The sequence below is a fragment of the Triplophysa dalaica genome, chromosome 1, assembly GCF_015846415.1.
Source record: "Triplophysa dalaica isolate WHDGS20190420 chromosome 1, ASM1584641v1, whole genome shotgun sequence".
NCBI classification, from domain to species: Eukaryota; Metazoa; Chordata; class Actinopteri; order Cypriniformes; family Nemacheilidae; genus Triplophysa; species Triplophysa dalaica.
Window position 1 is genome coordinate 15,782,033 of NC_079542.1, and position 14,476 is coordinate 15,796,508.

At 36.3% G+C, this 14,476-nt stretch overlaps 2 protein-coding genes across 3 annotated transcripts in view; both read left to right on the top strand.

Moving 5' to 3' along the window:
- Nucleotides 1–31: 31 nt before the first annotated feature.
- Nucleotides 32–7,813, top strand: slc22a18 (solute carrier family 22 member 18). Of its 2 annotated transcripts, none has more exons than XM_056754734.1 (10): nt 32–550; nt 1,275–1,372; nt 1,460–1,605; nt 1,702–1,834; nt 5,398–5,507; nt 5,596–5,706; nt 5,843–5,943; nt 6,043–6,144; nt 6,260–6,380; nt 7,178–7,813. In XM_056754734.1, exons 1-10 carry the CDS (start codon nt 455–457, stop codon nt 7,360–7,362), a joined length of 1,203 nt encoding a protein of 400 aa, XP_056610712.1. In that variant the 5' UTR covers nt 32–454; the 3' UTR covers nt 7,363–7,813. The 2 variants fall into 2 exon arrangements, with proteins under 2 accessions (XP_056610712.1, XP_056610721.1); XM_056754743.1 differs by having other exon boundaries at nt 438–550; nt 1,235–1,372.
- Nucleotides 7,814–10,775: 2,962 nt separating this feature from the next.
- The window catches only part of otog (otogelin), a 30,740-nt gene continuing 27,039 nt past the window's right edge, over nt 10,776–14,476 (top strand). Inside the window, exons 1-8 of the mRNA XM_056735446.1 lie at nt 10,776–11,001; nt 11,531–11,629; nt 11,726–11,880; nt 13,171–13,292; nt 13,422–13,630; nt 13,732–13,862; nt 13,966–14,072; nt 14,193–14,302. Coding sequence (XP_056591424.1) covers nt 10,878–11,001; nt 11,531–11,629; nt 11,726–11,880; nt 13,171–13,292; nt 13,422–13,630; nt 13,732–13,862; nt 13,966–14,072; nt 14,193–14,302 — 1,057 coding nt within the window. The 5' untranslated portion in view covers nt 10,776–10,877. The remainder of the gene's footprint in view (nt 11,002–11,530; nt 11,630–11,725; nt 11,881–13,170; nt 13,293–13,421; nt 13,631–13,731; nt 13,863–13,965; nt 14,073–14,192; nt 14,303–14,476) is intronic.

Here is a 14,476-nt window from a genome sequence, read left to right on the forward strand (position 1 = left end):
CCAGTGATCACGACACAGAGAGGAAGGAGAATTGTCGACACTATTCACAACAAAATGGCGAGGGTGAAGCATTAAGGGTTTTCTTGACTTATTTTCCATAATCCAGTCACGTTACCGGTTATTTGTTTCAACAAATACTGAATTAATCGCGAACTGTTCAAAGTCCTACAACCTGTTATAACTTGTGAGAGTAAACGGGGTCGAAGTTCAGCGCAGCGCGTTGTTGGGCTCAACCTTTCACTCACATGAATTATGCTTTGTCACTTTTACACAGTTCATACTGTTACATCCACGTAACGTTAGTGGTGAGAGATGTTGTCGTGACTCCGAAGTATGACCGTGGACACATTTGATCGGATGCTTTTATTGAACGTACAGTAAGGAGGAGATCGAGTGAAATAAAAGCCTAAATGTCCTTTGGTGGAGAATCTTAACGCGTAAATAATTGTCGATTATGGATACAGCAAAGAAGCAGAGAGTCATTTACATCACTTACCTCATCGTAGTTCTGGACGTCACTTGGCTCTTCCTCCAGTTCTCCATAACACCGGTTCGTCGTTCACATCTTTCACATTTACAATGACGTTAAATATCTATCATATTACCGAGCCATCTGTTTTACATTTATACTAAAATCTTTTATTTTATTCAAAATATTATAGCAATTTTTATTTTATAGTTTATTCTATTTTATTAAGTATTGTTTTTATTGACAAACAATAATATAATATAATGGAGTATAAATAATATATGTGACCCTGGACAACAAAACCTTAGGTCTGGTCTTATGGGTCAATTTTTCGAAATTGAGATTTTCTATTGATGAGTTGTTGGAATATACAAACGTTTAAAACAAAAAATAAGTGCAAAAAATTAAAATATTGAGAAAGTGCCTTTGAAGTTGTTAATAAACGGGCAATGTGGCAGCCATCCACTCACAAAAATAAAGTTTTTATATATTTCAGGTAGTAAATTTACAAAATATCTTCATGGAACATGATCTTTGCTTAATATCATAATGATTTTTGGCATATAAGAAAAATCGATCATTTTGAACCATACAATGTATTTTTGTCTTTTACTAAAAATGTTCCCGTGCTACTTAAGATTGGTTTTGTGATCCGGGGTCACATATTGTTATACTTGCTCTTGGGTTGAAAGCTGGCCACGATGTAAGTCATGTTCTGTTTAATAATAAGACTCAACCAGCTAGTCTAGCTTTTATAATTCATAGGTTGTATATGGCATGTTTAGTCGTGTGTTCTGTGGAGCAGTATTTGGCAAGAAGGCTGGGGTTCGACACAATTTGGTTCGGGTATCTGCAGACCACAGTTGGAGTTATTCAGCTGATAGGAGGCCCTATTTATGGAAGGTAATATATAATTTCTTGTCAATTACCTTCCTATTCCGTCTCTCTGATTATACTTTGTTTTGATGTGTGTGCCATGTCTACTCTCAGGTTTGCGGATGTGTTTGGAGCACGATCAGCCCTGTCTGTGTCCTGCTTGGCATCTGTGGTTTATTTCTCACTGCTGGCAGTGGCTGACAGCCCGTTTATGCTTTTCATACACAAATTGCCTGCTGTGTTTATGCATGTACTGCCAGGTAACTAGGAAATCCTCTAATACACAGTTACAGATGTAAGGATGAACATGTGTATTTGAGCGCTAACCTGTATTTGTGTGTGTGTGTGTTTAAAAGGAAGTCAAATGGTGGTAGCAGATCTCTCAGCGAGTGAGAAGCGGGCAGAAGCTCTTGGAAAACTCGGTCTCTGTTTTGGCATTGGCATGATCACAGGATCATCATTGGGTGGAACTCTCTGCACGCGGTTTGGGTAGGACACACTACACTTCAAATGCAACGCAAATCAAATCCTTTTATTGTCACGCCGTAAGTGCAACAGTGGGTGAAAAGCTTGGGTGCAGTTCCCGTCAACATGGCAGTATATAGAGAGAGACAATAATTGTCTGTACACAATTACAAAATAAACTTTTTCCTCTTTACAGTGTTTAAACATAACTAAACAACAGTTGAAAAATAATTTACAGAAATAGACTTGAACATAACTACACAACAACAAATATACATATGATGTACAGTGATTGGTCAGTATTGCAGTATATACAGTAGACGAGTGCAGTCATCTGTCAGATGTAGTGATCCGCTTAATAGGACTAGTTGTTATAATCCCACTATTTCAGCACAGTTGAATTGCCCAATTGGACATTTCCCATGCCTTATTCAGGGGGAAGCAGTCAAGAATAGGAATAGAGGAAAGGAGGTCTGAGGTTCCACTGGTTTGTCAGATAATCATCCTCTGTTTTAATAATGTTCATAATATAATGATATGAATGGCATTGCCATTGTGATATTAAACAGTTTGGCTTGTTTAAGAGTGTGACTGCTTGGGGGGAAAACTCAATATCTCTTGACACATAGTTTGCTAACCTGTTAAACTCTAGGCCATTTTTTGGATGTCCGCCTGAATTTGGCATACCCAATTTTAAATGCACACCATTTCCACATACGTAAATCATTTTTTTCTGTCAGATTCCAGGAATCCCCTCAAAATTTCATGAAACACTGCTGAAAGTGATAAACATTATTGAATGTGTTGTCAGTCCTATGAAAAAAAATACAGAAATAAAGACGCTTTTTTTTTAAAGTCTGTTTTTGAAAGTGTCTTCCTGGGCACAAGTGGGGCCCAGGATTCTGCAGACAATTGTTCTTAATTCCAACAGGTCTCAACAAATATAGATTTTTTTGATCTCTATCATGTGGTATTAAGTTATTATTCTAAATCAACTCAAATGTCCTTTTTTCGTAATTTCCGCCTGAATTTGGCATACCCAATTTTAAACATAACCACATACAGTGGAAGCGGATATTTAAGTTTTAAAACCACCAAAAGAGGTAAGAATGGACTTATTTTGTAGAAAACAATGTAACGAAAGAGATTATGTAGCATTTATAGCTTAGATATTCGATGGATGTGTTGTTTGTTTACAAATATTTCATAATTCATTCGACTTGCATTCGATCTGTGAATAAAACATCAATAAATCCAGCTGGAGATCTATATTCTTTAGAATAAGAGGTTTCATTCGATATATACTGTAACTTGAACATGTTGGACATATTTGAGTGTTATAAAAAATGTGCATGATCATAAACACATGATTTTAAAGGGGCTGTGACATGTCGATATGATGAATTTCAGCCTGAATAAGTTATTTTTTTTACGATAAAAGCCAAAATGGTGCCCTTTGCCAGAAACTAGAGACTCTAAGCTTTCTACTGATACAGCATATGATAGTTAGAGTTACAGAAATATATGTAAATATTAAGGGAATACTTTTTTGACGCGGGTCCATAGAGTTTACTATTGCGTTATTGCTTGTGTACTCTGGGTTACACTGTAGATGGGATCTCACTATCGCTCTTGTGTGCTTTTTTCACGTCTATTAAACACTCATAATACACTATGAAACTGTTATGTCACTTAATATTTTATGTTTTTTTTATCTAAATAAAATGTTTGCTGCACATTTGTATCCACCTACATCAATGAACCTTTTCAGGTCCCAGGATTACAGTAGTAGACAATGCTGTACAGTCCCAGCATAGTACTGTGGCCGGTTGCATCCTCCACAACCAAATCTCATAACTGGCAAGCTTTGAGAATCGCATGGAGCAATTCCTTGGGTGTGTGCACCACAACCACATGCCGATAATTGTTTAGTGAATTGGGCACTAACAACAGCACAGACAACAAGTGCAAATGAAACATTTTTCACCCTGAGGCTATTTAAAGAAATGTAATTGAATCTAATGCTCTTGGCTGCGCTTACCGATAACGCTGTCTCTTAGCATGCTACAAAGGCTCTAAAGGTGCACCTTAACGCAAATTATACCTTTTCTAGGCGTGTTCCCCTTACTATACCTTTTAAGGTTACTTAAGGTAAACCTTCTTAAAGGCAACGATAGCAAGTGCTGTCCGTGTCTGTGGTGCTGAAAAGGTGGATATCGATGGCTCGAGAATCGATTGTTCGCTCTACCTTGCATTATAGAGTGGGTAAAGTATTGAGAGAACAATGTTTATTATAAAGAAACGCTTCAGAAATAGAAGAAATTGCATTTATCAGGGCTCAGTGAAATAGTATAAAGAAAGAAATATGTGTGTGTTTGTCTGTGTATGTATGTATTTATAATTTTGCAAGTGTCGGATCCCGCACCTTCACGGCCATACGTTTTCTGCATTAGCCAGCAACATTACCTTGCTGTTTGGCTTCGCTTGTTTTTGAAAGGGTCATTTATATTTTCATAGTTTGCCATCATGTGTTAAAGTTCTCCACGATCTATGTTGATTCACATTTTTGCCATTAATCACTCGTTTGCATATAGGGATAAGTGTTCCATCCAGAATTCCAATCACTCGCATGGAAGCCTTCATGTGCCTCCATCACGTTGTGCCTGGTGAAAGGCATACGTTTGTAATCGGTGGTATGACGGAGCAGGATGTTTGTGACTTAGTGGACGCACCGCCACACCGAGGTCTTTCTCAGCCCATATTCATCCCCAAACATCTCCAGAAATCTCGCCATGCAAAAAAACGAATAGCTCCGTCGAGTTGTCTCAACATAGTTGGGCCCACAAGATGCAAGAGCTGCAGAATTTGCTCCCGTGGCAGGCTAAATTTGTGTAGAATTTTCTCTTTTAACATGGTAGCCAGGGGACAAAAATTTTCTTTAATGAAATTGTGCCAATACACTTACTGGCTCTGCGGACGGCACCGTCTTTGATTTAAGACAACTATTCGCTGTCTCACTGCCATAGTTTGACCAAACTACCCATAACATTCATTCCCTTTATAAATACTATACGCTTTACCTGTCAAATGGTTTGCCAGCTGATGAACCTTGGGATAATATGCTGTAATTAAAAACGCTAACAACCATCATTATATGACAATTTTATTTATGAAAATACTCAAAAGCCTTTATTAAACCCGAGTATTTTAATGTAAAATTAAAACTAAGTTAAAGTTCAAATGAAATTTAATACTAAATATAATTTCATATTAAATTATTATATTAAATTTGATATTTTAAATTAAACTGCGATGTAGAAAATCTTTTTGCATAGCGGTATGAACCATCAAAGGCGATAAGGAATATCAGAGAACAGTCCAGACCAACCTTATGAAAGTATGATTTACAGAAGGAATACTTAACTAAGGTTTCGGGAAACACGTATTAACGATAAGGTAAATTTTAAGGTATAATTTAAGAACGACGTAGCGTTATGAAGGTTTTGGAAAACGCAAACCCGTTCAGTCTGAACAAAGCAGCTGTGATCCACTACATTCAATTGCAATGGTTATGTTTGTTTATGCAGGGAAAAGTTTGCAGCATCTTTTGCAGCTGTAGGGAGTTTTGTATCTTTCCTGTTGGTGTGGAACTTCATCCCTAAACAGACCAAAATACACACTACGTCGGAAAGTGAAAGTATGACATACGTGCAGATACATAAATCATACCCAGACACAACAGAAATACACTTTTAGCATTATTTGATGTATGTTTGTGTGTTTAGAGAAGGAACCATCTAAATCTGTGTTTAATCTGGGGGAGATTTCTAGATTGATGAAATTTCCAGGTGTTGGCAAAACATTTACAGTGAAGATTATTTCTGGATTACCAACAGGTGAACACATATATTCATTTAGTGCTGCTGTAACTTGTCTCTTTCTTAAATATATTGAATCGCTCTAAAGTGAAAAAATACCTAAATGTTGTATTTGTTTTGTTTCATCTATTTGTCAATTGCTTTTGTGTTTCAGGTATATTTCAAGTTATGTTCTCCATCATTGCTATAAACTTCTTCCAACTGCAGGCAGAACAGAATGGATATTTGATGGCATATTTTGGAATTGTAAATATGGTACATGCAAAATTTAGTTTCAGTCATGTATCAGATAAATTGTTGTTTAAATACCGTAGCTGCTATGATATTAAAATTCACACTGGTTTCTTGTTTCAGGTAATTCAAGGTGCTGTAATTGGGCGTCTTACATCTAAATTTCCAGAGTATTCTTTATTACTCTTCTCTATTGGGTTGTCCAGTCTGGTAGGACTTGCACAGGTAAACATATCACATATCATCATTATTTTTAGAGGTATTAGCAGAATAGCTGGATATTTCAAATAGCTGGATTATGTGACTCCCCTAGTAATATGTGTGTTTTTGTGCGTTTCAGGCTTTGATGACCAACGTGTTTCAGTTTTGTTTCATTGTGATACCAATGATGTTCTCTCTCAGTATCTTCAATGTCATCACAGATAGCATGTTGACTAAGAGCGTATCTCCATCTGACACAGGTAATCCACACATGTTTAAGCATTTACACACATTTACATTTAGTCATTTAGCAGATGCTTCTGTCCAAAGCGATTTACAGAGAGTTCAGGGAGTCTTAAGCGATATGTCATACAGGAGCAATAAAATAGGTGCTAGACCACTACCTAGCTAGACCACTACACGTTGATAGACAAAAAACACTAACCCTTTCTCTTTCTGTCAAATATTCACAGAAGAGATAGGTTTTAAGTATTTTTTTAATGTTGTGAGATGTGTGGTTGACCACTCAAACATACAGTACTGAACACAAAACACGAGCGCATTTTATGAGTCACATGTTTTAAATGTTTATTTATTCAAGTGTGTCAGTAGGAAAATCAACATAGATTTTCCATTCTGTTTCCATTAACTGTACTAATCAAGTGAGATGATTGGTTGATATTGCAGTGCATTGTGAATTCAATCCCAGGAAACACACTCTGATACAGTATAATGCATACATGAAATGCACTTTTAGTTACTTTGGATATATGTATACATAAATGTACTACCAAATGCATAAATGAGGTGGAGAATAATACCATATTCCACCTGGGACAGTTTGAAGACCTTTTCTTCAAAGAAACTAGTAGTGCAATAACCCACCTGAGATTTAAAACAGTAATAATTGTGATTTTATTCTATGAATTGGATTTTTCATCATTATACTATATGCTATGTATTACACTATAAAATTGGCCTATCCATGTTTTCTTTAAGCATGAATTGGTTCTTGGCTGGCAATAAAGCACATTTTAAATTTGTGTGGTGTACTCAGGAACCATGCTGGGTCTGTGTGCTTCGGTTCAGTCTCTTTTGCGAACGGTGGGCCCGACTATTGGAGGATTTCTTTATGAGACATATGGGGTTCCGTCCTTTGGACTCATTCAGTTTGCCACCAATGCTGCTGTCTTCAGCCTTTTGCTTGCCACTGGAGGGCGCTCACAGCCTCATAGACCATGACACGGAGTTATTGATGTTGTGTGATGTGGCAATTTAAATAGGCATTTTATCTGCCTTCTTACTTACTGCATCATAAATTAATCACAAATAGGCAAGCTACTCTGTTTTGTGATTAGCATAGATTTGTCAAAATCTTGTGTTACTGTCAAATAATATGTATACAAATAATTTTTCATTGATTTTTTTTTTCATATGTCAGCATTTTTTTAATGAAGTTTCGTACATTAAGATATTTTATGTGGCATAGTCCTTTTTTGTCTGCGAGCAAACAAGTTGTGCAATAATATTATAAGAGTGCTGTACTTGAAGTAGAATGCACATCTGTGAAATGACAAAAAAAGTCATTATTCATGTTTGTGTAGTGTATCATCATTATGCAAAATGCATAATCACCTTAAATTGCATTGTATCCTAATGAAAGACTTTTCAATAAAAGCTTTATTTCAATTTATGTTTGCATTAGTTGTGTTTTTTTATAAGATTTTCCTTTCCTGATAAGTTACACTGCAACTCCTTCAAATTGTACAAAATTAACCAAATAATTGAGATTAAATAAGCACTGTTTATTTTACACAAAATCAAATGCGAATAAGAATCCAAATAAAATTTCTCAGCTCTGTTCATGTGAAAAGCTTTTGTGTTGTGTTATTTTTTACATACGTCTCCTCTTTCCATTTTTATCGATTTTTTTCTTTAGAAGACATTTTTCCCTATTTTTTTTGCCTGCACATTTTACCAACCTTTTTGATTTGATGTTTTATTTTGCTGGACTGTGTATAATTGCAGTGAATTGCAAAGCTTTGTCTTCAAATATATTCAGAAGCGTATGTGGAAAGTAAGGGTTAAGATGATGAAGACCTTTATTAACTGCTTAGGGTATCCCCAGCCATCAGCAGGTCGACCAAAATGACATTTAAAGTCTGAATCTTTAGTCTGACAGATTTACATAAGCCTACAATTCTTCAAGATGAAACTTAAATTTCTTCCTTTGTAAGTAAACATGACTCCCTCTCCTTCATGCTTCATGCAGTACGTGACGTTCATTGGTTCATTTGCATATATTATCTCATTATGTTGTGGTGGTGGTGGGATGCGCGCGGACACACAGGAGCGAGAGCGTGAGGAAAGGCTGAAGGCAGACGGGAATATGAGTCGGTAATGCCTATCGGTGCAGGACATTGAGGGGAGAATCTTATTCCAACTAAAGTGATGCGCATGAGTCACGAATGGATCCTTTTTTAACTCCCGGAAAGAAACTTTTTATAATCTATTTATTATTCTTTATCTTACTATATCAAGGTAAGTAGCCTATCACGATGCTAGACTGATATGTTATCTTTAATTAACATTTTTAATTGTAAAGAACAATGAGATTAAATGTAAAGTTTCATTTTACAGTATAAAATGGGTAAACTGTTTTCATAATTATTATGTAGCCTATGCATAGATTAGACGTGTATTAGACACGATGATTTTAAAAGAATGAAACTTGTACGTGGTTAGATACAGAAAAGAGTTATGCCGATTGTCAAAAGAATAACTGCAATCATTAATGTATAAATAAACTAATTTGGCCACAATTTGTTTTCTCTTCAGCACATATCACGTGGGGAACCGAAATACTGAATTTAACAAGCCAGCATGATTTTGAAAAGTAAGCATTAATATTTACATTTCTGACTGCATGACTGTTTTATATTATTGATTTAACCCCCCCCCCCGTGTTATAACAATATTATTTTTGAATGAATATCTATTATTCACAACATCGTCAAAATATGATAAAGATATTTGAAGTATTCACGGTCTAATTTTTCTCAATTTTAAAATGTTGCTCTTTGAATTGTGACTTAATTCTTAATTCTGACTTTATGAACATCGCAGATGGTTTATTGAAATGTTGTCGGGTCTGTAATAGTTATGAAACAGGCTGACAAAGCTCACTCGAATTGCCTGTGAGTCCCATGACTGTTTTTATATTTTTGACCCCCCCCCCTTTGTATTGCAAAATATAGTTTTTGGATAAATGTCTATTATTGAGAACATCATCGAAATTTGATAAACATATTTTCAGTGTTTACGCACTTATTTATCGCAATTTTAAAATGTTGCTTTTTTAAATTTTGACTTAATTCGAGTCAAATTTTACGTATGTTTAACAAAAGGCGCAGATGGTTTATTGAAAGGTCTTCGGGTCTGTAATAGTTCTGAACAGGCTGACAAAGCTCAGTCGAAACGCCTGTGAGTCTCTCGCTTTTCTGTGTGACACAAGTGCTGATTACCTGTGTGTGAGGAACAAACCACTCCTTGTTCTCTGTGTGTCCCAGCAGCAAGAGCAGCAGGATAATGCTGGAGAAATGGGACCCCGCTTCCCAAACGGTGCAGGTAGGAGAGCTGAAGCGATGCATTGAGAAAGCGCACAGGAAACCTGCGCTAAATGCAGTGGCATTAGGTTAAATGCATAACATTACTGCAAACAAGGTGTTTGAAAAATGTTGTGTGTATTTTTCATCTGAATGACATAAATGATGTAACGGCAAAAAAATGTGATATTAATACAAATTAATAATGATAATAGCAAAATATGATTTACATTAAACTTTGTTCAAAATATTAAATACAATAATGAACACGTATGAAACAGCTATAGGCTACTTTTAGTTTAGAAGAGTTCTTAGTATAGGCTACTTGACATGTAGGATGTCAAATTATGTTATCAAGGTAATTTTCGAATTATTTATCACATTATTACAGGCTCACGATTTCAGCAAGTGCTAAAACGAGCTTTAAAACGCAGACCCATTTTTCATTATTGATGTACACCACTGATATCTTTTAAATGACAGACTGCGACCAATGACAGATGTTTAATAATTTATGAAAAATATCCCTCTTTTCTGACTTTGCTGAGCGGTTTGGGACAAAAGCCGTCATTTCGGTGGCAGTAAAGCGGTTTCAGGTGTCCTCTGGGCGCTCAGGATTGGTAAAGCTGGATCGGTTGTTCCCCAGAGCCGCTATTCACGGAGACACACTGGCCCCGTTCATTATGTCAGAATGCATCTCCTTTGCAGCCTACATAAAATTATTGAACTCGCAGATATCAGGTGTGATGGGGAAAAGTGGCAAGAATAGAGCTGGTTTCGGTCAGATAAGAAAATTATTTATTTCTAAAATGATTGGTTAATCGTTATCATGCCCCCCCCCACCTGTACTATTAAAATTTTATCCATTTAGGCCTAATGGTTCCTGTTTCTATGCTAGTGAAATTTATTTATCAGATTATGATTTCGTACGGAATTTCTACAGTGAAATTCTGATTCTGTGGTAAATGATACAAAAAATTGATTTATGAGAACAAATGAATGCAGTTTCAGAACAGATATGTTGTTGAATTAAAGGTAAAGTGGCCTAGTGAAAAAAGATCAGTATTTGTCTTCATAAAGCATTTTTCACAAAGACTAGAGAAATTGTTTAATCTCAAACAACCGAAGCTCTGCGGCTTTTCACACACATAAATGAATGAATCATTTTATTCTACATTAACTTCAATTGATTTTTCTTTCAAGAGAGTTTTACAAGAGAGCAACACATCATCAGTGCAGACAGAAGCACAGAAGCCATCACCACGCAGAGCCAGTGGTAAGACCACCACAAGCACAATGTTTCAATACCTTTACAAGTCTTTGTGTCTGTGGGGTCTTTGTGCTTTTTATTTCTCACGTGCCATCGTCTCTTATATAACTGTAGGGAACTTAACAGACATGCTTATGTTATGTGCATGCAGAAAAATTTGCAGGCATTTATCTATGTGTTTAACTAAAAGCATTGCATTTATTATTAACTCTAGGCTGTTATTACTATACACGTATGCATGATAATAGATTGTTTGAGTCTGTGTTGTAGTTACCTTATTTTTTGGTTGGTAAAACTTTAGACAAGTAACATTTCTGATTATTTGAAATGTGAGAATGTGGCTCTTTCAGTGAACATCTGTTGAACAGGCTGATCGGTGTCGTCATTACACAAAAGAGCACGATTCATTTATGCTTCAATGAGCAATCCAGTAACCTGCACCGCTCTCTGATACCACACACAAAGGCACTGAAACACACATCATAACTTATGATTGATGTGGCACACTGAGCTTTATTTGTCTTGTATATTGTAGGTGAGTGTTCATCTCCTTGTCTGAATGGAGGTCAGTGTGTCCATCCAGATTCCTGTAACTGCACTTTATACCAGGCCACAGGAACACACTGTCAGACAGGTACTGTTGATCATACAGGCAAACGTTCGTCTTTTAGAAAATATGGGAAAGACAGTGACATGTTGTGGCATAGAAATAATAGATGAAACGCTTCAGTTCCCAATTTAGGCTTTGAGCGAGAGATGACGTGCCGCTCGTGGGGTCAATACAACTATGAAACTTTTGATGGACTTTATTACTTCTACCCTGGGAAATGTAGCTACACATTACTGAGAGAATGTGAAGACAGTCAGTCAAGTGTCCATATACAGGTGAAAAAATCTTTTCAATCTCTAGAAGCAATGTTGTGTTTAGATCTGTTTTTGAAGTGTGTAATTATAGTTGTACATAATGGCTTTTTCATAGGTCTAAAAAGATAATAAAACGTTACTGCGCATGAGCGCTTTCGTGGCCAAAACTTGACTTCTGGTACAGATCCACAAAGAAAAGAGTATATGTAGATTATTAGTGAAAACAAACATAGGAAATAACAAGTAAATTACAATATCTAGCAAGTTAAAAGTATGTCTAGCCAGTATTATTTTGGGTTACAAAGAACTGTTACTTGGATAAACTTAAATGCGACAAAGTTACACAAGTCAACCCATTAAATTGTTTATTTAATCAAATTAATGTTAAAACTTTACAATAAGGTGGAATTTGTTTACATTAGTAAATGCATTGGCAAAAAATAGTTAACAATGAACAATTTAGTTTTTCATCATTTATTAATCCTTGTTAATATTAGTTCATGTCAATACAGTTAATCATGTTAATTCGTGGTGCATTAACAAAGTGATCAGTGATGAATTAATATGAATAAATGCTGCATTAGTATTGTTCATTGTTAGTTCATTTTAGCTAATGCATTAACTAATTGTTAATAAATACCACCTTATTGTAAAGTGTTACCAGATTAACATACAATAGAATTCAACAAATTGTTTATTTAATACATTTATTTTACCTTAAAATATTAATATAAACTAATTAAAAAAAAAAAATTGAGAAATAAATAAATAGCCAGACTGATCAACAAACAGAAAACGGACGTTATCTTCGGGCCAGACAAGTGTGTCTGATGAAACCATCTATATTCTATTGCTAGGCATCTTTAAAATAATATGCTGTGTGAGTGGTTTTGCTTGTGTATACACAGTACAACTCTTGCCTGAGGAATATATTCATTGGCATTCGTTGAGAAAGTGATCTCATTATTATAGTCATTTATGCTCATTACAGTTTAATACAGTCATTACAGCTAGGACCAAAACAGGATTAGCTTTGTTCTCTTAGGCTCACTGATGGGAATCCAGAAGAAGTAAGTTACCTCAGACAGAAGTTTCTTTAGGCCATAGCTTGAGTGCCAATATCATTTATCAGAATGACTTTGAGTAGAATTGAAGCAGCCTTGGTCTGACATCTCTAGATACAAAGATTTCACTCTTTGGATGATGTTTTTGAAGGATTTTTTTATTGTAGCTTTTTAACTCTATTTCTGTAATACGATAAAAAAAATCATATCCCGTTATCATGCTTTATTTCTGCTTATTTATTCACAGGTGCATAATGACCCAGAATGCAATTCTTTCCCATACTCCTGCACACGCTCCATCAGTCTCTTCCTACCGTGGGAGGGAGAGCTTAGGTTACAGAACTTCAATGTTACATTCAAGGGTCAAAGGTAAATGAACAATCACACTTATCTAAAGCCCTTTTCACTTAACCTCAACCTATACTGCAGTGATCTCACAGATTCATCTAAAGATGTAAAGTGTGTGCATTTCTAATGGCTGAATGTGTTCCTCTGTAGCGTGCAGCTGCCCCATAACATCCATGATGTTGAACTTGAGAGGATCTCGGACTACATAATAGTGTCTCAGCCACAGGGTTTTACACTGGCCTGGCAGGGGCTCACTGGCTCTGTGTACATTAAGATGAGTCCTCAGTTTGTGGGACGCACTTGTGGATTGTGTGGGAATTTCAATGCTGACACGCAGGATGACCTGAAGACCAGCTATGGCAAGTTTTAATAATTTTTGTCATTTTGGTTGTGATTAAAAATGGAACTGATATATGATAAAGCTTTCTAATGTTATTCCACTCGCTGATATTTGGTCCAGGTATTTTCACACAGGATTTGGCCATGTTTGGAAACAGCTGGGCAGAGGATGAGCCAGAGCGAGCCAGATGCCCTGTCGTCTCCTCTCTTTACCCTTCACCGTGTGCCACGCAAAGTCCTTATGTCATATCGGTACAGCACATGAAACATGCACACATCGGCCCCACCGCCCTGTGCGCTCAAAGATACACCCACAATGCACCTTGTAAATAACAACTCTGGTTATTCATTTCAGACAGTGGAGGAAGTATGTGCCATCCTTTTAAAAGAGCCGTTTATGTCCTGCCACGAGTTTGTCAGTCCATATTCATACATGGCCAGCTGCTCCAATGACCTCTGTCTGTAAGTACTGATATGTATGGCAGCATTATCACATTATGGAACTGCTTGCATGATTTACTAAGAAGCTGTAAATCCATAATAAAAACCCACTGACATGGTTTGTGATTTTATCTGGTCTAGATCTGGTTCCAGAGATGATATCATATGCCAGGTGTTTACAGAGTATGCCAGGGCATGTGCCCATGCTGAACACACTCTACATAACTGGAGAGCACACTTTCCTGAGTGCGGTAGGTTGCCTGGGAATCCTCAAATATCCCTCATGTGCCATGTTTCCTGTTGTCACCATTATAGAAAGACAATATAAAGTGTGTTTCCAGGGAACGGAACGCATGACCTCTTCGCTGCTAGTGCCATGTCCATTTAAGCTACTAGAGCACTTTTGTGTGTTATTTTAGTGTATT